General features: G+C 43.4%; 2 protein-coding genes across 5 annotated transcripts in view; both read right to left on the reverse strand.

The window, feature by feature from the left end:
* LOC139550651 (PH domain leucine-rich repeat protein phosphatase 1-like) overlaps positions 1 to 5,757 on the reverse strand; it is a 73,195-nt gene extending 67,438 nt beyond the window's left edge. Inside the window, exon 1 of the mRNA XM_071361666.1 lies at positions 3,832 to 5,757. Coding sequence (XP_071217767.1) covers positions 3,832 to 5,440 — 1,609 coding nt within the window. The 5' untranslated portion in view covers positions 5,441 to 5,757. The remainder of the gene's footprint in view (positions 1 to 3,831) is intronic.
* A 1,760-nt stretch (positions 5,758 to 7,517) lies between these two features.
* The window catches only part of LOC139550652 (phosphatase and actin regulator 1-like), an 87,039-nt gene continuing 71,300 nt past the window's right edge, over positions 7,518 to 23,256 (reverse strand). Inside the window, exons 6-12 of one of the 4 annotated variants that reach the window (XM_071361668.1) lie at positions 21,865 to 22,061; positions 21,637 to 21,793; positions 18,333 to 18,388; positions 16,872 to 16,933; positions 14,480 to 14,624; positions 11,308 to 11,380; positions 7,518 to 9,836 (exon numbers count right to left, since the gene is read on the reverse strand). In XM_071361668.1, coding sequence (XP_071217769.1) covers positions 9,821 to 9,836; positions 11,308 to 11,380; positions 14,480 to 14,624; positions 16,872 to 16,933; positions 18,333 to 18,388; positions 21,637 to 21,793; positions 21,865 to 22,061 — 706 coding nt within the window. In that variant the 3' untranslated portion in view covers positions 7,518 to 9,820. Of the gene's footprint in view, positions 9,837 to 11,307; positions 11,381 to 14,479; positions 14,625 to 16,871; positions 16,934 to 18,323; positions 18,389 to 21,636; positions 21,794 to 21,864; positions 22,062 to 23,256 lie in introns of all 4 variants that reach the window. The other 3 variants (XM_071361667.1, XM_071361669.1, XM_071361670.1) reach the window with 3 other exon arrangements.

Below are 23,256 nucleotides of genomic sequence, written 5' to 3' on the forward strand. Positions count from 1 at the left end.
TGTCTAGCTCACCTGTTGTAACCTACTCTCTGAAGTGGAGACAGCACAGCCGAAGCCTAAAAGTATGATAGGACAAGCAATGTATTGTGTGACACAGTAGTTCTTTTGAATAGGTCTACCCAACAACATAATAACAGTGAACCTGTTCATTCATGACTGCGTGACCATGCACGCCTCCAACTCAATCATCCAGTTTGCAGACAACACTACAGTTGTGGGCTTGATTACCAACAACGACGAGACAGACTGTATCACAGCCTGGTACGGCAACTGCACTGCCCTCAACCGCAAGGCTCTCCAGAAGGTAGTGCGGTGTGCACAATGCATCACCGGGGGCAACTACCTGCCACCTACCACCTACAGCACCCGATGTCACAGGAAGGCCAAAAAGATCATCAAGGACATCGACCACCCGAGCCACGGCTTGTTCACCCCGCTATCATCCAGAAGGCGAGGTCAGTACAGGTGCATCAAAGCTGGGACCGAGAGACTGAAAAACAGCTTCTATCTCAAGGCCATCAGACTGTTAAACAACCATCACTAACATAGAGGCTGCTGCCAACATACAGACTCAAATCTCTGGCCACTTAAATAAATGGATTTAATAAATGGTATCACTAGTCACTTTAAATAATGCCACTTTATAATGTTTACCGCTTTTTATTAACAAGCAAAGTGAACAGCATTCTTGTCATCAACATTGTTGCATGTGCTGCATTGACCATGTAGACTAGACAAGTGTCTCGTGGTCTAGGAACAACAACGCTCCTTGAGTGACAGGGCGAGGGGCTAGGTCTGTGTGGAAAGCGGTATGGAGAGATGACTCAAGTAGCGAAGAAACTATAAAAATGTACGGTACACATGGTGTATCACATTTAACAAACATTCAAAGACTGTTATTGAAGGTAAAGTAAAAACCCAAATCAGTCTGCGCTTCAATACCAGGTTATTGTAAAATGGGGTATAACGCTCAGCCCTAGATTAGGGCCTAATTTATTTATTTAAATCGACTGATTTCCTTATATGAACTGTAACTTAGTAAAATCTTTTAAATTGTTTCTTGTTGTGTTTATATTTTTGTTCAGTGTAGTATCTTCGTAGCGCAGACCCCATTTTCTTCCCCTTGGCAATCTCGCTGTATTTGCTATCCTTTCAGGCCTATTCCTCCAGCAGACATATTTCACAACAGGTGTTGTTGAATGTACAAACATGAGACTGTCTGTGCTACAGGCCTAAAGAGCCATTAATGCAGAACTACAGAGATTAGATTGTGCGGCCTCTAACAGGAAGTCCAGTAGACTCCACTCACTCACACACCACACCAACTCTTATCTTCACTATCTGAGAGGAACGGTCACTCAGTCAGTTGAATATGTGACAGTAGCAGTATGGTGAGGTAGTATCCCCCTCTAACCCTGTAACCTCTCCCCCTCCCTCCTCCCCTTTCACTTCCTCCCCAGTAGACATGCCTGACATTCTAGAGGAGCCAGTGTACATTCCTCACATGCCTCCACCGTATCAGAGAGGGGGCGTGGTGGGAGTGCCTCACACAAGGGCATATGGGCGGTTCGGTTTTAACTTCCTTGTTGACTGCTGTCGCTGCTGTGTGAAAGACAGGGACCTGCGTGTTGGGCAGTGAACCAGGGGGGTGAGAAGAGGGTCACACAGGACCTGAGGAGGCCCGAGGAGGGCTCAGGTGACCAGAGTTAAGCCGGCTCATGTGGGACAGGGAGGGAGGTGTTAGATGTCTGGCCCGGCCCCTGGAGGTGGAGGATCAAAGCTACCGTACTGTAATGGCTGTCACTGCTGGTTGGTTGACTGGCTGGCTTGACTCAGCTGACTGCACATGTATGCCCCACTGGTAGGCTGCAGGCCGATTGTTAACCACAAATATCACACACACACACACACACACTCTGTGACACAAACCACACACTCACACACATTCAGTCTATCATATAAAACCATCTAAATGAACTAGTATCCACTCAAGCCACTGTGGCCCTTTGAAACAGACAAAATAATTATGGGCCTGGCACATGTGACCGTGAATGGGACAGCAACAACCACGTGGCCATTTTCAGTTTCACATCGACCTCTGCAACAATAGGCTCTCTCAGTCAGGGCAGGACAGGCGTTTGGGGAGAGTGTGTGTGTTTTGGCCTCTGCTCATGTGCAGTACCAGGTTCCTAAATGAAAAAGCTCACCTTCACATTACCAAGACCTTCATGACCCTGGAGAACATTGTAGAAACTTCTCTCTCCCCCCAGCTAAAGCAGAAGCGGTGGTGGTGGGGTATCAGCGGTGAGTGAATAGAAAGAGCTTCCTGCTCTCTGATGGAGCTGAGGCTGAGACTGGGGCACACAAACCCAGCTTGGAAGGCAGTTAGTGTGACAGTCCAGAAGACAGGGTGCCTGGAGGACAGGGCCTGTGCAGCATCTAAATGACCACAAATCACTGAATTCTTCCACATAGCTGGGGTTTTACGCTCCCCCCTCCCATCCCTCTCTCAACCCATCCATCCCCCTATCCCTCACTCTCTCTCTCCCTCCCTCCATCCATCCACCCACGCATTCAAGCCTTTCATTACGATGATAATGGGCCAAAAGCCGGAACAGGGCCCATGTCTGGGTGCCATAAGTTCAGCGCTGGCTTTGTGGCCATGTCATGCGTGTCCATGGGAGCGGAGCGTGCTGCCACGGTTCAACAAAGACGGAAGGAGGGAAAAAAACAACCACAGTAAAAATCCTACTGCCTTCAGCAGGGCAACTTTGACCAAAGCGTAACTCTCAAACAACCTTATGCCAGCATACACACAGTCAGGCCTGGTCTGCAAGCCTGGACACCATAGGGGACAGGTGTTCAAAATGTGTGTGAGCTATACACACTATGGTGATATTGGATAGGCAGTTATTGTGTGGTATAAATATTCAGTTCCCACTTACCTTGCCAATACTTGTGCCCAGGAGCCTTATATCTGCCCATCTTTACCCTCCTGCATTGAGTATGGACTGTTCTACTCACTCACCTTGCCTGTCAAAGTTCACAGCTAATGACAACAGGAAGGAGTGGGCCTGTTATTCCACCTGCATGGCATTATTACAGAGGAAATTAAAATGTTTCTACCAATGGTGTATATACACCCTGGATGTATGATATGTAATGGCCAATGTAAGGCTTTGATGCCACTGGTCAGCCATATTGGCAGTCCCCAGAAAAAGCAGTCCTCCACAAGAATGAATGGAATTTCAATTAAATATTTCAAGGACTTTATGTTTAGCTCACAATATGATTTAAAAGTATGTATTAAGGTGTCTAACAGAATAAATGTGGCAAAAACGAATGTAGACATGAATAAATGCATTTCTATAGCTTCCAAAATATGTTTTACAATGGTGGGGGAGTGCCAAGAGGGAGGCATGGAAGTGTTTGGTTAATGATCTATCCCTTAGGCAAGGGTTGTCATGTTTTACTCTGTTATTACAATGATATAGCATCTATACCATGTAGGCTAATGCCATTCCCCCAATACAAATAGAGTTGGTAGGCTTAGGAATTGCATGTAGGGTGGTCTACACCAATACAAAAGTGTAGGAGCAACAGTTAACCTCAAATGCATTTTCATTCAACCACCAAATGGCGCAAAACGTACACATGCATGATATAGCAAATCGCGCGCAATGATAAACAAGATAAATTGTTTATCATTCTTACCAACTTCAAGAGTAGCTTGGGCCCATTAATCTATCTGACATGTCAACATCAGGTCTGTTGTAATAACATTCAAACATATTGCACACCTCAACAGTAATGTAACAAGTGGCTTTTTACCTGCGTAAAACCGTAACAGGGAGCCAATCTCGGTGTTCGTCCCTTCCTCCTGCACGCGCCACGGATCCTTAAATCCCAGTTTAAAGAGAAAGTCATTCTGGATCTGGAGAGGCCTCTCGTCTTGCCCGAGCCTCCTGACAGCGTCACCATGGAGCTGAACGTAAAGTGTGGGGCTCGTGTCACCTGCTGCGTCTCTATCCTCATCAGCCTCTGCCGAACCTATTTTCAAAGCACGCTGGCCATTGTCAGGGTCTTGGATGTCGGGCCTATTACCTGTCGAATAGACCCGGGACAATGAGCTACCGCTACTACTGGGTGGCAGCCTGCTTAGACCGAGTCTGTTACCTGCTCCCGTATCCTCTGTCAAGTCGTTTAAATGCCCACCGTTGCTAAACGTGTAGTTGGCAGAGACTGTGTTGCCATTCGGGAGAATAGGGTCAATGCTTGTGGTAGGACAGTCGAGCTCCAGTTCATCTGAGGAGCTGCCATAGGTGTCGTGGCCCTCCGTGGCGCTGTCAAAACTAGGGCTCAGGATGGATGCGTCTGTGCCCAGGATCATGTCGTCGCTGAGGGAGTCCCGGTGCTCACTGAGCCGAGCCCCCGAGATGCTGAGGTCATCGAATGCGCTGCTGCTCTCCACGTCCGAACCAGAATTGAGCCCGTAGTTGTCCACTCCGTTCAGCCGCTGTTCTGGATCCTCCTCGTTAGGAGTATCCAGGTTAGAATTAGAATTTTGATCCGACAACGAGTGAGTTATATTATCTTTTGAATCTGAGTCCGGACTCAAAAGTTTTTCATCCTGTTGCTTTTGCAGCTCATAGGCGTTCTCCATAAGCAGTAGTCTCAACTGGTCACTTGGCTTGTCTGATAGGCCGCCCCTGAATTCTGGGGATCCCGAATGGTTGCATTTGATATTAACGTTACCGTCTTCAATAAGTTTGCACTGACTGTCATATAGATACTTCACGTTACAGTTTCCGTTTTGATCAGTCTTTAGGTTGTCTTTACAAAATATACGCAATACAGAGCTCGACTTACTGAGTTTGCTCATACGGAGCGCCATGTCGCCGGCGGTGGTATTGATCGTGCACAGCACCGGCCTAGGATATGACGGCGAGGTGAGTTTGTCGTGGACATGTATGGATCCCCTGTGAAGATCCACTCGCACCCACTCTCTATCTGAAGGCTGCAGTTGCATGTTCTGCCGATGCCTCAGCAACGTCTTCCTATCCAGACTCCGAGTATGCAGAGACGCAGAGGAGAGGGTCGAGTTCATCTTGGCGCCGCAGGCGGCAGTGACAGCCGATGTGGTTGCAGCGGAGAGGTTCCTCTTTAGCCTCCTCCGTCTCAACAGTAGCGAGTTGGAGTTACTGGATAAACTCCGGCCATTCGTAGATGTGCTTCCATTACTTTTATTCGAAGCACTAGAACCCACTGCAGCCTGAGAGGGATTGTTCCCATTTCTAATATCTAAACGAGAGGCCGTCAAATGTACACCACCATCATCCACTGGCGTCCACTGGGCGACAGACAGTCCGCTAGGCTTCTTAAACTTAGTTGCAGTTCTATCTGCCAAGCCTTCGTCAACGACAGCCCGCGCACTTTCCATTTTACAAAATGAAAAGTACACTAGATATCTGTGCGTACGTGGCTTAACATCAGCCTTCTACATTAAAAAAGCGCGACAATAGGAACACAATACAATAAATGTCCGCCGGTTGGGTGGTGTACTTATCCCACTATTCATTCCCTTCTTTGCCTCCGCGCTCCAGTTGGAATCTCCCCCGCGTTCCCGAAAACATTTCAGAGGAAATCCGCTAAAAACAGGTCGGACTCGGAGTGAGAGATCCGTACAAGGGCGGAGACGTGACTGTGTGTCTCATTTAGACCAAAATACTATGGCAGAATATGAAATTAATGTCGGCCGACCTCTTACGCAAATACTGTACGATACATATTCATGAGGTGACAAGATGTGGGAACAACCTTGTATTGCCTTGTGGGAAATGTAATTCAATGTAAGGACATCTACAATCTTTCATGTTGAAATACTGAAGTAAAAACTACATTTCCCAAATAAAGGGCATACCCACAGCAGACAGAAGGGGGCAAGGTTCAGAATGATGTAAATAGATATGTAACACAGAAATACAACTCCCTGTTATTTGGTAGAGAGCCTTATCAGTTCTATGCACATAGATACATTTCTATATGCAACGACCTTTACGCACCGCCCACGTTTTATGCTCGGCCCCTTCTGAGGAATACCCCTCTCGTTGCCTAGTTTTGATAAATGGGATTCAACCTTCTGACTACGCAGGCAAATTACTGTACCTGTGAAATATGCTTGATGCGACTGACAAGTTTAAAACCATTCTATATCAAAATGGGAGACAGAACATGTTTTTCCCCCACAGCATTAATATTAAATACCCCACTTATTTGTCAGCTGTTTTAAGCCAATTTATTTTATGATATGTGCGTGCTTGCATTAAATAGCATGGGGAAATAACGTTCGAGTCTACTCGACCAGTAACGACGAGGGTGAAATAACTTGAGTGGAGCACCATCTCATCAGGACGCCATTTCACAAGGCCACGCCGAATATCTGTCCTCAGTGATATTATATTGTCCTCTTCCACCACCTAGTGGTGTTCCAGCTCTAATTAGTGTCAATCCTGGTCCCGGGGAACGCAGGTTTTAGCTCCATCCCAGGACTTTTTTCTCATTATATTGATGTCATTGAATTTCTCATTTAGTACACTGTACAGTCGACACGGTCCCTAATGGTAATCCATAACCCATCATCACTGTGTTAGTAGGCTACAGTGTTAAAACAAGGCTAATAAAAAATAAAACAGTTGCATTTACTTGAGTTAAGCACTTGGCTCCTATAACGAGCATAGGCCGTTGAAAAATGTCTTTCATCCTTCTGTGATCGGGGCAAGTTCTTATCGATCACACCAGTGCTGCCTGCTGTCATTTCTGCTTGGATGTCTTTCGTCCAACAGTTTGAATCCTGGAATTGGGTACAAATGGAGTTTGACTGGATCACTGAAATAATTGACACCTGTGAAGATTGATTGCTGGAAAAATCCTTTTAATAAGATTTCTTGGACATAAACAAATCAGTCTACCCATTACATGCATTGTCTACCTGTGCAAAGTGAAGATCTGACATAGGGTAGGCCATTGGAGAATCCTGTACATAGGTTTTACTATACATTACTACTCAGATTATTCTGTATAATGAAAAGTGCTTTACAAATGTAATAAATTGTCAAAATTGACTTTTTAGTTGGATGAAAATATGTTGACGTGCTTGGAACAGTTATTGGATCTATGAAACCACAAAACACCAACAAGTGGTATATCCAGACTATTTGGGATGAGAGTGAGCTTCCCTGAACTCGTAAAGCAAAGGAATAACCCATAGAATTACATGGTGATTCATTGGAGCTCTGTGGGATAACCTCTTTATGATAGACCGATGAGGTTGTGGTGGTCAACATAAAGATCCAAAAGCATAACTGACACAAACACAAAAGGAAAGCCAAAGTAGTAAGGCAGTATTTTACTCTAAATCACATTAGCTACAATTCCTGGGCAGCCATAAAGACCCAATAGCTGATGTCAATATTGCCATGGTTTGAGAAAACGTGTCTTATAAATGATAGTGAACAGAATGCAAAAGACATAATGACGTTTAATAGAGAGACAGACAAGGCGGTCATTCACATTGTAAATGGAAAGGAATCCCTATTTCCACAATAAATAAAATCACTTTCAAATTAAATTCTCAACAAGTACATGTAACAAAAGTTCATGACTGAATTCATATTCCTCAATTCCAACATGACACCATCCTCATACTATGCTCTGTGGTTAAGTGGTCTGTCAAAAGACAGAGAGGAGCCCCCTCAAGATGTTGATCAAAGCGTTAGGATTCTATACAATGCCCAAAACGGTTTGAGGCAAACATGATGACGTGGTTGTCATGATGCTGGAATCAACAAGGATGCTGATTCGAGCAGAAAACATGACCCCATCATCTCTTGAAGAATCTACTGATTTAAGTTGTTCCAATGAAATTAGGAAAAACAAACAGGGACATTGGGAAAGAGAATAACCTGTGTAATAAATGAAGCAATAAGTAATATGTGGAGAATAAACTAACATTTTATATAATATAATGACCCATGTTTACCTGATAACCAAACATATGTGCAATACCTTCTATGTTCCGAAATGTTTTCGTAAATTTCATTGGGCCTCAACTACAAAGACGTTAAAAATGACAGAGGATGTCTTTTTGTTGTGCATTTTCCAAATACATTAATACCTTAGGTGGCCAATCAGGCCCTTCCCCATATCTAATCTACATCTTATGACAAGCAAACATTTTCATATTTCAACTATAAGAGTAATGCGTAGCATTTTAAAACAACTCAAAACAGTGGCCAATAGGATTTCAATCCCGATATTCCCATTGGGGCCTTGCCATTTTAGGAAACAACAAAAAATAAATGGAGAGGAACATTTACAAGGAAACTAAAAAAGGTTTTCATACAGTTTGCCAAGCAGCAGAAAGAATATTGCTTGTTCTTAAATATACAGAAAAGACTGAAAAATAAATAGAGTGCAGTGCACTCACGTCAGCAGAGTTCATTAAACATAAGACTGCAAAATGAGAAAAGCTTAATTGTCAACAGTAAAAAGCATAAAGTATCCTTGGATGGCGAGCCACATGTACATCCTAAATGGAACCCTATTCCCTATGTAGTACACTACTTTTAACCAGGGCCCATATGTGTCTCTGGTCAAAAGTAGTGTACTATATAGAAAACAGGATGCGATTTGGGACACATAATAGCTCTTCTCTGAAGGAGTCTATATTCAAACATCAGAGACCTGTGACATCCCCTAAAGCCACATAACCCACAGTTTAAAATCAAAGTGCCACTTTTAAAAATAAAAATGATATAAAAAGCTATTCAACCTTAACACATACAGTCAGTGCATTATCTGCCAGCTACATTTTTCATTAAGGTTACCCTTTCATCCTTTCAGGATCCCGACATGACAGTATTGAAGCGTGATTCTATTTAAAATGTTACTTCATACCTCTGTATAAACACAATGTATATTTAGAGAGTGTAAACAAAACATTGTCTGCACTCTCAAATTCACAGTTAGCAATAGATATCAACATTGTCGGTACAGTGGGAACTGAACTGACCACCATGGGGAGAAGTAGAGGTGGGATTGCATGGTCATGACAGGGTGAACCCCAGAGGGCGCTATGACCTAAGGAGAGAGCACAGAGGGAAAATATTGCACATAATTCTGAAATGTTTTATGGACCAGACCCCTCACTTCGTTTTCTCTTTAACCATTCAAACACTGTAGATGAATCCACAAACAGCACTAGGTTCATCTTAACAGACCAAGGATAACATTCTCCAAGTGGTTGAAGTCCATCTCTCGCAACGTCCATGGGTAGAGGGAGTAAAAATGTCCTTCCTGATTGAGTGAGGATGTGGAGGCTCCTTCCACCAATAGTGACAAGCCAATGATGAGACAGTGACAAGGGCGGGGCATAGGTACCTGGTAACCATGACAGCCAGTCAATGGAGTAGAGACGGCAGGTGTCCAATCCCAACCAGCCCATCCCACTATCATCATCATCATCCCCAAAGCACTGAGCGCCTTCCTGAGAGCTCAGCACTAAGGTGTGGGACGAACTCGTCAGTCAGTTACATTGAGAAAATTGTGGGAGTTGGGGGGGCTACTAAAGGTGTCCAACTACTGTTTGTCTCTGGAGGGGAAGGTACCGACCGACTGTGTAGCAGGGTATTGAAAAGGCATTTCAAATCAGAAGAAGACATGGCCTTATTGTAGAAATGTGCACCATGTACTGTCTAGCACTTATGGTTCTCAGTGAAGGAACACAGCCAGGCTGTCTGGCGTTCCTATAGACAGTGATGGTCTACGGCCTGTGAAACCTGAGGGAGAAAAGAGCAGGAAAATTCTGTCATTTGTACAAATTCTAAAGGTCACATATTGCAATTCCCTTATTTTAGGGTACTGTAAAAGGTATGACATATACATACATGCATACAGTGCCTCAAATCTAAACACAATAATTCATAATGACAAAGCAAAAAACAGGTTTACAGATTTTTTGGCAATTAAAAATGAAATGAAACTGAAATATCACATTTACATAAGTATTCAGTGCCTTCACTCAGAAATTTGTTGAAGCAGCTTTGGCAGCGATTACAGCATTGAGTCTTAATTATGATGCTACAAGCTTGGCACACCTGTATTTGGAGTTTCTCCCATTCTACTCCGCAGATCCTCTCAAGCTCTGTCAGGGTGGATGGGGAGTGTCGCTGCACAGTTATTTTCAGGTCTCTCCAGAGATGTTCGATCGGGTTCAAGTCCGGGCTCTGGATGGTCCCCTCAAGGACATTGAGACTTGTCCCAAAGTCAAGACAGTTGTCTTGACTGTGTGCTTAGGGCCGTTGTCCTGTTGGAAGGTGAACCTTCACTCCCAGTCTGAGGCCCGGAGCGCTCTGGAGCAGATTTATCAAGGAGCTCTCTGTACTTTGCTCCGTTCATCTTCCCTTGATTCTGACTAGTCTCCCAGTCCCTGCTGCTGAGAAGAGACTTCCGTCTGGCCACTACCATAAAGGCCTAATCGGTAGAATGCTGCAGAAAGGGTTGTCCTTCTGGAAGGTTATCCCAACTCCACAGAGGAACTGTCAGAGTGACCATCGGGTTCTTGGTCACTTCCCTGACCAAGGCCCTCTCCCTCGATTGCTCAGTTTGGCCCGGCGACCAGCTCTAGGAAGAGTTCTTGGTGGTTCCAAACTTCTTCCATTTAAGAATGATGGAGGCCACTGTGTTCTTGGGGACCGTCAATACTGCTGGCATTTTTTAGTACCCTTCCCCAGATTTGTGCCTCGACACAATCCTGTCTCGGAGCCCTTTGGACAATTCCTTTGACCTCATGGCTTGGTATTTGCTCTGACATGCACTGTCAACTATGGGACCTTATTTAGACAGGTGTGTGCCTTTCCAAATCATGTCCAATCAATTGAATTTACCACAGGTGGATTCCAATCAAGTTGTATAAACATCTCAAGGATGATCAATGGAAACAGGATGCACCCGAGCTCAAGGTAACGTTTTTTTATTTTGAATAAATTTGCAAAAAAATCTAAAAATCTGTTTTTGCTTTGTCCTTATGGGATAATGTGTAGATTGATAAGGGGAAAACATATTTAAAATCAATTTTAGAATAACGCTGTAACGTAACAAAAAAAAGGGGTCTGAATACTTTCCAGATGCACAGTACATATCAAGTATTTAAAGGTTTGTAATGAAATTGCTTTTCACCATGCCATTCGGGGATGTGTTCATGCATACAAATAAATACCATTAAAAACATGCTAATGCACAGGTCTTTACCTGGTTAAATGGCGACTTGACTCATGCACTTCCATTTCATGGCTCTTGAAATCGTTGAGTTCCTTCCGTATGGCTGCCTGTGAAGGACAAACAGGTTGCAAGGGGAACAAAGGGTTAGTGCTCAGACACTTAGAAAGTCACTCAGTCTTGCTCAGACTCCTTTTAAATGCATAATTTACTCTCATCTTAAGGTCAAGAGTGAATAAACTAAATTCTCTCCATTAAAACACACTTCTTCCTTGGTCTCCATCTTTTTCCCTCCCGCTGGTTTGAGGAAGCAACAAAGAACCTTCAATAATCTCCACCCTGCTGCTCATTGCTCAGTCTTGTACTCAAGGTAGCACCTCATTTGTGCACCATGTTAAATCAGTATCGCAACATTCACAAGGGTTGTGTGCTTAGAAAAACATTACATTTAAGCCTGTACAAAATAATGAAATGCATCCTCTCGTACCTCCCCCTTCTTTGCACCATTTGGGATAACAGCACCGGAAGCAACCTTTTGTGGTGGTTGTATTGTACAACAAAGACAGTTTCTTAAAACAAAATTGTGTACAAGCACATCTGATTAGATGCAATGTATTCTTTAAATGATCCCATCCCCAAAAAAGACTTCTTCTAGGAACAAAATGTGGTGGCTCAGTCAGGTCTAAGATAATCCCCCTGACATGTTCTGACACAGGCTGGTGATGTCACAGACAAGTCTAATTAGCAGGATGACACAGGGGAACGTCTCATCGCCTGAACAGGACGATGCTACTGGACTGAAAACAGGAATACAAAAGCCCTGACCTCTGGTAGACGGCAGGAACAAATCTAATGTTATCGGAGCATGTGCAGTTAGTGGAGGCTGAGGGATTCCGAGGCGCCGCCTGTCTGTCCCTTCATTATTATCTTATGTAATAAGGAATGTTGTGTAACTAGCTGCCGTGCTTTTGCACCTTAACGGTCCCCAGGTGTTGACCCCGTATGCTCGGATTCCACCGGTACCGCCAACGTCATCGGGATGACAGAGGAGAAAAAGGAGAGCGGCTCGCTCTTCTAAGTAATACACAGTCCATTAAAAGTCAGAACCATGTTCTGACGGCCGGGAGGATCGCTTGGGGGTGTATACTCTCGGAGCGGTAAACAAAAGGGGGGGGGGGGGAAGAAATCATCTGAACTAATAAACAGCAGCCTGGAAGTGCTGTAAGGAGAGACAATCTCCTGGCATTATACTTCTTTGAGCTCTGAACTGAAGGGTGGAGATTGATTGATCCAGGGCAATCTGCAGAGGGGCTGCTACCACGGCTGCCAATGTTGTTACTGCTATAACAGCAGAGGGGAAGTACAACAATACAGACCAACAGACTTTCGACCTTTGAGTTGGGCTGGGGAAAATCTAAATGATAATAGATATGCGAGGTCAAGTCGCTCATGTACTCCCCAGGGCTGTGTCTATGTACAATAGGATAACAAGATTCTCTGCAGCATAAACCAACTTCAAAGAAGCTAATACCATACCTCATACCAGTATACACAACCTCAAAGGCCATTTGATGCTAAATGACACCACTTGACAAAATACTAAATAAATAGTGGGAAGAAAAAGTATGTGAACCCTTTAGAATTACCTGGATTTCTGCATAAATTGGTCATAAAATGTTCTGATCTTCATCAAAGTCACAACAATAGACAAACACATTCTGCTTAAACGAATAACAAACAATAATATGTTTATGTCTTTATTGAAAACACCGCGTAAACATTCACAGTGCAGGTTGGAAAAAGTATGTGAACCCTTAGATTTAATAACAGGTTGACCCTGTATGTGACCCTGCAACAATAACCTCAACCAAACGTTTCCTGTAGTTGCGGATCAGACCTGCACAACGGTCAGGAGGAATTTTGGGCCATTCCTCTTTACAAAACTGTTTAAGTTCCACAATATTCTTGGGATGTCTGGTGTGAACTACTCGAGGTCATGCCACAGCATCTCAAAATCGGGTTGAGGTCAGGACTGACGGCCACTCCAGAAGGTGGATTTTCTTCTGTTCTTGATGTCCTTGTGTATTTTCGTTTGTTGCATCACCTAACTTCTGTTGAGCTTCAATTGGCGGACAGATAGCCTTACATTCTCCTGCAAAATGTCTTGATAAACTGAATTTTTCCATCGATGATAGCAAGCTGTCCAGGCCCTAAGGCAGCCCCAAACCATTATGCTCCCTCCACCATAGTTTACAGTTGGGATGAGGTTGGTGTGCTGTGCCTTTTTTTCTCCACACAGTGCTGTGTTCCTTCCAAACACCACAACTTTAGTTGTTTCATCTGTCCACAGAATATTTTGCCAGTAGCGCCTTGGAACATCCAGGTGCTCTTTTGCGAACTTCAGATGTGCAGCAATGTTTTTTTTTGACAGCAGTAGCTTCTTCCATGGTGTCCTCCCATGAACACCATTCTTGTTTAGTGTTTTACGTATTGTAGACTCATAAACAGAGATGTTAGCATCTTCCAGAGATTTCTGTAAGTCTTTAGCTGACACTCTAGGATTCTTCTTAACCTCATTGAGCATTCTGCGCTGTGCTCTTGCAGTCATCTTTGCAGGATGGCCACTCCTAGGGAGAGTAGCAACAGTGCTGAAATTTCACAATTTACAGACTGACTTCTGGAGATACTTTTGTAACCCTTTCCAGCTTTATGCAAGGAAACAATTCTTAATCTTAGGTTTTCTGAGATCTATTTTGTTCGAGGCATGGTTCACATCAGGCAATGCTTCTTGTGAATAGCAAACGCAAACTTTTGTGAGTGTTTAGGGGGAAGAGCAGCTCTAACCAAAATCTCCAAACTCATCTCAGTGATTCAACTCCAGGTTAGTTGACTCCAATTAGGGGTTCACATACTTTTTCCAACATACACTGTGAATGTTTAAATTATGTATTCAATATAGACAAGAAAAATACAACAATTTGTGTGTTATTAGTTTAAGCACACTGTGTTTGTCTATTGCTGTCTTAGATGAAAATCAAATTGTATGTCAAATTTATGCAGAAATCCAGGTAATTCCAAAGGGTTTACATTTCTTCTTGCTACTGTATGTCTCAAAAGTGATACATTTAGCATTTCCACAAGGATATAGAAATGATCACTAAAACACTACATGTATCTCCTTTTACCCACTCATCCCCACCACTACGTGCCTTGTCGGCTGCCGTGAGGCGGGTCCAGGGTTTGTCTGCCCGTCTGTCGTGTTCCGGGGCATCGGACACCTCTACGTAGTCACTGAAGCGGATCAGGATCTTAGCCTGTCTCAGCTCCTCCACCGTAGGCCTCTGGCTCAGCTGGAACAAGAGAGAGGAACAGAGTGTTGTGGATTATTTGTCTATGGTCTATACTCATCACGTTTGGTATCACAGAGCAAAGGACGCAACATTAACCCTAAGACTGGAAAAGACAGCATTATCAACCGTTACAGAGGAAGTTTATCAGGCCTGAAAGCTAGTTTGCTGAAGGTCCCTCCAACGTCTTTATGAAGCAGCTATACTGTACTCCACATGATAGACTAGTGTGTTGGGATGAGTAGACTGTACAGAGCAAAGACCACTATATCAAATCAAAGTTTGTCACGTGCGCCAAATACAACAGGTAGACCTTACAGTGAAATGCTTACCTTTACCCAGGAGGAGACTTAAGGCCTGAAGGCTAATCCACTGAAGGGAAGCTAAACATCTATACAGCCTGGTTTCTGAAGCCACTCAGTTGCACTGCAAGTTATTGATCCAACGTATTCATTTGATACATGCCATTGCACCAGATATAGCTAGATAGCACATTTTCATCTGTAGTCCCTGGTCAGAAAACAAACCAACATCAATACAATACAAATTCAAAATAAAACTAGTGATTTTGGTTTGACTTTAGTAAATAAATACTACAGTCCCAAGCAACACTACATACCTGCATCTGGGAGTGATAAAGGGCTTCTTGTTTACTAAGAAATGTATGACTACTTGTATGAGGGCATCGTTAGGGTTTGTTCACAAATGCCAGTGCCAAGGACAGAGGACACTACCGTCCCCTGGGATGACCTGGGATATGTAGTGCTGTGACTACCACTGATTTTACACCTTGCTCTCCTCTCACCCAGAGTGAGTAATTGTTGTGCTGTTCGTTTTGCTGTGTGAACAGTCTGTCCTGTCCAACACCTTAAAGAACAACTGTGAGCCTTTGCGGTTAGCACGCTGTTTACCCATAGGGGTTATGCAGTCTTTTTTTAAAGCTATTTTTGTAGTCAGGATGGAATTGGAAGTTTAAAAATATATATATTTTATTTAACCAGGCAAGTCAGTTAAGAACAAATTATTATTTACAATGACGGCCTACCAAAAGGCCTCCTGCGGTGACTACCAAAACACACATCACGACACCACAATACTACATAAAGAGAGACCTAAGACAACAATATAGCATGGCAGCAACACCACATGACAACACAGCATGGTAGCAGCACAAAACATGGTACAAACATTATTGGGCACAGACAACAGCACAAAGGGCAAGAAGGTAGAGACAACAGTACATCACGCAAAGCAACCACAACTGTCAGTAAGAGTGTCCATGATTGAGGCTTTGAATGAAGAGATGCAGATAAAACTGGAAAGAGGAGCGACCCAGGGATGTGTGCTTCATAAAGAGGGTTTCATAAATAAGCATCAACCAGTGGGTCCTGCGACAGGTATACAGAGATGACCAGTTTACAGAGGAGTATAGAGTTCAGTGATGCGTCCTATAAAGTGGTAAAGAACATCTAGTCGCTCGAGAGCACCCTTACCTGCCGATCTATAAATGAAGTCTCCATAATCTAGCATGGGTAGGATGGTCATCTGAATCAGGGTTAGTTTGGTAGCTGGGGTGGAAGAGGAGCGATTACGATAGAGGAAACCAAGTCTAGATTGAACCTTGGCCTGCAGCTTTGATATGTGCTGAGAGAAGGACAGGGTACCATCTAGCCATACTCCCAAGTATTTGTATGAGGTGACTACTTCAAGCTTTAAACCCTCAGAGGTAGTAATCACACCATTCTTCTTACAAAACCATATGACCTTTGTTTTGGAGGTGTTCAGAACAAGGTTAAGGGCAGAGAAAGCTTGTTGGACATTAAGAAAGATTTGTTCTAAAGTGTTTAACACAAAATCCAGGGAGGGGCCAGCTGAGTATAAGACTATCATCTGCAAATAAATGGATAAGAGAGCTTCCTACTACCTGAGCTATGTTGTTGATGTAAATTGAGAAGAGTGTGGTGCATAGGATCAAGCCTTGGGGTACTCCTTTGGTGACAGGCAGTGGCTTAGACAGCAATGTTCTGATTTATACACTGCACTCTTTGAGAGAGGTAGTTAGCAAACTAGGCCAAAGACACCTCAGAGACACCAATACTCCTTAGCCGGCCCACAAGAATGGAATGACCTAGGCAATACAAATAGCAGCACAACATCGTTTGGAATCAAGGGCAATGGTGACATCATTTAGGACCTTAAAGGTTGCAGTGACACAGCTCCTACTTTTTGGAAGCCCCTCTCCTGCCTTACCTTTCGAGTTAATCTGCGTTTTATTTCCCTCTTCTCCTCCAACTCCTCCTGTTCATTGAGCGCTGTGGGAAACACAAGGGGTCAGAGGTTATACCGTGTTTCAGGGCACACATGAGTGCGCTGCGCTGCTTAGGAAACGTTTTCCCACTACTGGAAGGAGAAAAACACCTCATTTATATATATAATGTAGTCGATTAAAATGCAGCACAGAAACATACTTAATATTCCACGTCGCTGAATATCTCAAAGCCTTAAATGGTTTATCATCATCATCATCACATGTTTGTAATGTAGGACTATTTGCATTGCAGAAACAGAAGGGAAATTATCTCTCTCTATCCCCCATTCCCACATGGCTAGTTCTTCCACATTCATTCACATGGGGTTGGTTGGCTGGTGTATGTTACATTAAAATAAAATGCTTCTAGGGAACAAATTAGAATATTCAGACCCAGTTTTGCTCAGAAGAAATACTCCCGTTTCACTAGAGATTACTCTTAGCCTTTTCCATGGACACCCTCCAAACTAATGATCAGATAAGCACCCTCCAGCTTTAGAGTGAAGAAGTTCAAATCAAAAAGGAGGAAGAGGACTGAAAACATTCTATACTTGCTAATTCAAAACACATTACAGAGTTCTGTGTTAATTGCCTAACTATACCACTGTAGTCTTGGTTTGGAGTGCCAGTCCAAACAGAATGTTCCATTTGATAAATGGGCGACAGGTAGCCAAGTGGTGAGCGTTGGGCCAGTAACCTAAAGGTTGCTGGTATGAATCCCCGAGCAGACTAGGTGAAAAATCTGTCAATGTGCCCTTGAGCAAGGCACTTAAGCTTAATTGCTCCTGTAAGTCCCTCTGGATAAGAGTGTCTGCTAAAATGTAAATAAAAGGCATGCCCCATTTATTTAACCTAGGCTATGTTGTGGGGGAGACTAAAATTTCAGGAATGGCACACCCCGCTTATCCTCTCCGTACACACACACTGCCAATCACAGAGCAACCTCTGGGAGACCAAGGCACTGCTGGTAAACCGGTCTTTGATGAAAGCAGGGGAGCCCAAGCTGCTATCGCCTGCCTGCGTCTCTCTGATACGGAGTGTGTTTGAGCTGAGAAACCAGCCTCCTTGGCCCTAGCCAGAATCCTGAGGGAACCACACCGCCTTGCCTTCCTCAGATGAAGGAGAGAGAAGAAAGGCAAGATGTGTTCCACTGGCTCCAGGATAAGTAGGCCTCTGAAATAACCAGGGCAACTGTGGTTCGAGGCGGCTTGCATAAAATACTTATTAAATGTGGAATAATATGGTACATTAGGGTAAGTCAAGTCACTGGGAATAGTTGTACAAGGGATAACATTAGTGGTTTAATAGTGAGGTGATTATTATCAGTAAATTGAAACTGTCTATATAAATGATAATATGTTATAATGATAGGTTCAGAAGGTAGAGGTACATACAGTACTCACGTTTCAGGATATTCCTCTGTTCCAGTTCCTCAGCACTGGGCCTCTGACTCAACTGCCTGCACAAACACAACCAAACACACAGTCAAGTCAACAGTCAAAATCAACCTGAGATGGATAGTACAAAAACCAAACATGATAAACCCCCTGAACAACAAAGCAAACGTTGTCAACTAGCCAAATCTCCATAGATGACAACAGTACTAAACATGGGCAACTCAACCTACATGGATAGTAGGGCTGGGAATTGCCAGGGGCTTCACGATACTTAGGTGCCGATACGATATGCATTGCAATGCACAAGATTTTATATGTATTGTGATTTGATGTTCTAAACATATTGCTCACTATATGTCAGCTGCAGAGAGACGAGAGAGCATGAGGAAACAAGTTTTGATCAGTCATGGAATAAGTGCTAAAAACATGTTGGCTCACTATTTAAAATGATGGATAAACTATAGGATGAAAAATCAAGAGTTGTGGCATAGGTACAGCCGACTAGTGCTAGTTAACGCTACCTAGCAAAAAATACATATTTTTTTTACAAATTTATACTTTGAGTCTACAGAAACGCATGCAAACATGGATATTTCGCAGTCAATTTAAACTAAGCAGCTCACTTTCAATTTCATGCGCGTTCTCAGGACAAAGTCCATATCCAAATCACATGACAATTTTTTATCTGTTTCTCTTCCTACTCATCTAGCCTGCGGTAACTTCTCTTTTAGAGGACTCCATCCAGCCAGTGTTATCTAAGTGACATTTTGAGTGACAGCTTGAGTGCCAGCCAGCACCAGGGTGATAGCTATGGCTGAGTTGGCATGTCAGGACGGATGGCATCTCAGTCACTACAGAAATCTACATCTATTCTTTGACAGACATGAATAGAAACTGACTGGATTCAAGGCAGTGAGCCGCAATATTCTGTGTGCAGGGCTCATTCCTTTATCTCAGTTATTTTATTTAGACCAGTATTTTCAAGGTCAGGATGTGCAAATCACCCTCATTTATTTCCAGACATAACACCAGTTACGAAATCTGGTTTATTCACACAAAAGTATATGCTGTAACAATAGCATACAACCATGCCCATCTCTCTATCCCTGCTCCTAGTTACTTTGTTTAGGGAAGTCACATTAAGATTAAATTTTTTTTCTAGTTGATCCAGTGACTTCTGCACCACGGAGGGGTAGAGCAAGAGATATGGAGAAAGAAAAAGAAAATAGGGGAGTGAGAATGTATGACTGTTTGCAAGCAGTTAAAAGATGAAGAGTCTACGCTATTAAAAGATTCCATTCCTAATTTATGCCAAGAGAGCGAGAAATCTTGTATCAAATTTCTTTGACATCAAGCGCCTGACATGATTGGCTGAATATGGTATGACATTCTAACAAGGTTGGTGAAAATTCTTTTCATTTGGGTTTTTAGGAATAAGCTCTGAACACAGCAGAAGTAGCTATTCAGACTGAGGTTTCTGCAGGAGCCTACATGACGGGCGTTTGCTGCTACAATGTCCAGGACCCAGAGTTACTCAAGTTACAGAGAGACTGATTGGTTCGCCTTGTGTTGCCTCATCTCAGTGTCTCGCTTGGCTGCACGCGTCCCGGAGAAACAAGACGGTGAGTCTGCCGGGCGTCTCCACTTCTGCTCAGCGTTCTGCAGATCTACACAGACACACGCCGGCGCCGACCTCAACCCAACCTCAGACAGTCTGACTGACCTCCGCACTTGTCCCAAATCATAAATTCATCATCGTTATACAAGAGGCCATTGCCATAATCATAAGGAATTACACAATAAATTATGAAATTACCAATATGAAAATCTATTATACCATCTATTAAGTCTCCATCACAATAAGGAGAGAGGAGGAAATGGCTAATGTCACAATGACCTCCTTCAGGATTAGAACCATCCATTTGTATTGGCGTGCCACAAAGAGATCTGCTACAGAGGAGCACAATGCACATGGCAAATAGCATGAAATTGGGAGTCATGACGCTGATAGTGTGTCCCAAGTGGCACCCTATTCCTTATATAGTGCACTGCTTTTGACCAGGGCCCCAAAAGTAGTGCAAAACATAAGGAATAGGGTGCCATTTAAGATGCATACAATGGCACTGCGTAAAGGATACAGAGACAGGGAGCATTCTGGGAACAACATAATGCCTTCTGGGAACAACACACCATGTGCCAATCACAGCATGGAATAGTGGCAGAGTACGCCCTCTTCTCTTTCACATTAAACCATGATGTTCCCTCTCTTTAACACCCAGTCATCTTCTTCCCTCTTCTACTCCCTCTGTTCCATCCTGTCCACCTCTTCATTTACTACCATCTCATTGTTTCCCTACTGGCCAGGCCTGTTCTGTCCAAACAGCATCCTGTTCAGTGATGGTAGATTCAAATCAAACCATAGATTCATTGACAAAGACTGCATGGCTCGGTCATGTTCACCTTGGATTAAAAAGAACCCATCTGTATATTGCCATATTCAAATTGAATGTGAAACAATGAAAAGTGTTACTGCTGTGTTTATATGAATGTGTAATCACTTCATATGGGCTTCTAAGGTGTCTGTTCCCTTACCACTGAATGTGTGTGCTGGTGCTGTATGTGTGAGAGCTGTTGGTGTGTGTGAGAGAGAGAGAGCCGTCAGTATAGCGAGTGTGTGGAGGAGTGGTGTGGTAATGCCTTGGCACATGTCACCGTGGTGATTCAGTGAGCGAGGGAGGACGGCAGGCAGTGGGAAGAAAAGAGGGAGGGAAAGAATGTAGAGCGAGACGGAGAGTTGATGCATTGCTGAAATTAGGTCAGCTCAGTTCTCAGTGCCCCTCTTAACGAGGTGGAGGGTTAATCTTTAAACGGATGGAAAGAAAATACAACTAAACTGATGGAAAAGTGTTTTGATAAAAAGGAGGCTTCCATTGCGCTTTTAAAAAGCCAGATTAGTCATAGCTAGTTATGTTAGTGGGGATATCAGACCATTTTCCCAAAGTAGGTCACAGTGCAATATTTGGCTGTTGACAACCGTTTCCTGAAAGCTCTGTTATAGAGGAGAAATGGACACGCCTTTCAAAACACATCAGAGAGCTGTTGGCATTTCAGAAGAGGCATGCCTTGGTCTAGTGCTACATTAAAGATGTTGAAGATATTTAACATATCAAATGGACACGTCGCTCTATTTATGAAAATACAATGGCGTCAACAGATGAAAACTGAAAAGCTCAACTGAAAAGATCCTGGTCCACCTTTCAATCCTCCTCGGGCAGGTTTTGTGTGTGCGCGCGTGTGCTCCCTCTCTCACCGTGTGAGCTTGGTGCCTATCTGCTGCCTGGACTCCAGCCTCTCCTCATCAGTCTGCATGGGCAGGATGTTCTTCTCTTCCAGCTCGCTCTTAGATGGACGGTTACTCAGCTTGACAGCCAGAGAATCCTTCCTCAACACTTTCAGACCCAGGGTACCTAGACACAGACACCAGGAGTTAAAACACAACATTAACCTAACGTGTGTGTGTCCACCATGGTGATCTTACTTGTAAAGAGCGAGTCATCATCCTCGTCATCATCTTCATCATCCTCATCATCCTCATCATCCTCGTTTTTGTACATGCTGGGCAGGTCCTCATAGTCAGACTCGTTGGGCATGTTCTCTTTGTCGTCCTCGTCGATGACCTCAGAGGGCACCTGGCTTCTGTCCAGAAGACTACACTGACCAGAATGCATTGCATTGCTGCAGGGAGAAGAGGCCATGAGGTAAGTGTTAATGTTAGTGGTAAAGATGGATAGAAGAGATTAATATGAAGATTCAATCTACCACTTTTCCTTTCCCAGTGTGAATCTAATGGTTGCTATAGAAATGCAACAATGTGCTGTAGAGAGCCACTATGATCATGACTCTACAAGTGGTTGACTCATTCCCTATCTCCTGTGTAGTCATCTGAGAAAATGGCAGTCTGAATGGAATTGCCTTGACGCAGTCGATGTGCGAGTTCGAGGCTGTGCCATTTCTGGATCATGGTCATTAGCACCAAATTGTCCACCTTGACTTGCAGCCATTGAGCTAGTGAGACAGACAAACATATCTGGTTATCCGAGCAATAGGTTCCTAGCAGGGAGGTCAGTCTGACTGCCACATTAGTCTACATACCATTAGAAAAGGTTGGTGACCACTGATCGGAGTCAAAATCATTTTCAGCGTCAAAAAGCAAGCAGAGATCTAGCGTTCAGAATAGTTTAAAAACACTACTTGAAAAAAATTGAAGCCTATGCAACATTACCTTATAATTAGGATTGTGCTTATAGGATTGTGCAGTAGACCTAATACATTAAATCACAGCATATTGGCTATACTTGGTCTGCCAGTATTGTTATTCTCAGACTATACTATATTATGTATCAAAACTCAAGCTTTGATAAAAAAAAATAGATAAGTTGTATCACTTGTGAGGCACAGCTGAGCATAAATTGAAATAAATGATTTTACTGAACTGATGGTACCAGCATCCGATGCTCAGTCTCAGCGGAGGGAGAGCGCAGCAGAGGGCACCTGCTCTCTCATTTCCTCCGGTGAGACTGACCAGAGGGGACAGTCGTCCACCTGATGGCGAAACTCGAGTCACACCACATTATTTCTACCTCATGCACAAATTCATGTTGTTCCTATGACCAGAGAAAGTGAAATATTCCTCAATTTAAAAATTGACGTGAGCTACTAATAATAAAACGCAGGCCTAATGATAACTAATTCATTCCAGATGCAGTGCTGGTTGTAGCGCGAGTGAAATTAGGGAGAAGCACATTATGTTTTGTAAAAGTCTTGAATATAAAAAAAAAAAACTTTTGACAGTGCTGTATAAAAACTTAAACATGAACTCACTCAAAAACAGTATTCTTTGACAGTCTCTCTCTGGTCAATGTTTTAAAAG

Source organism: Salvelinus alpinus, chromosome 23 (genome assembly GCF_045679555.1).
Source record: "Salvelinus alpinus chromosome 23, SLU_Salpinus.1, whole genome shotgun sequence".
NCBI classification, from domain to species: domain Eukaryota; kingdom Metazoa; phylum Chordata; class Actinopteri; order Salmoniformes; family Salmonidae; genus Salvelinus; species Salvelinus alpinus.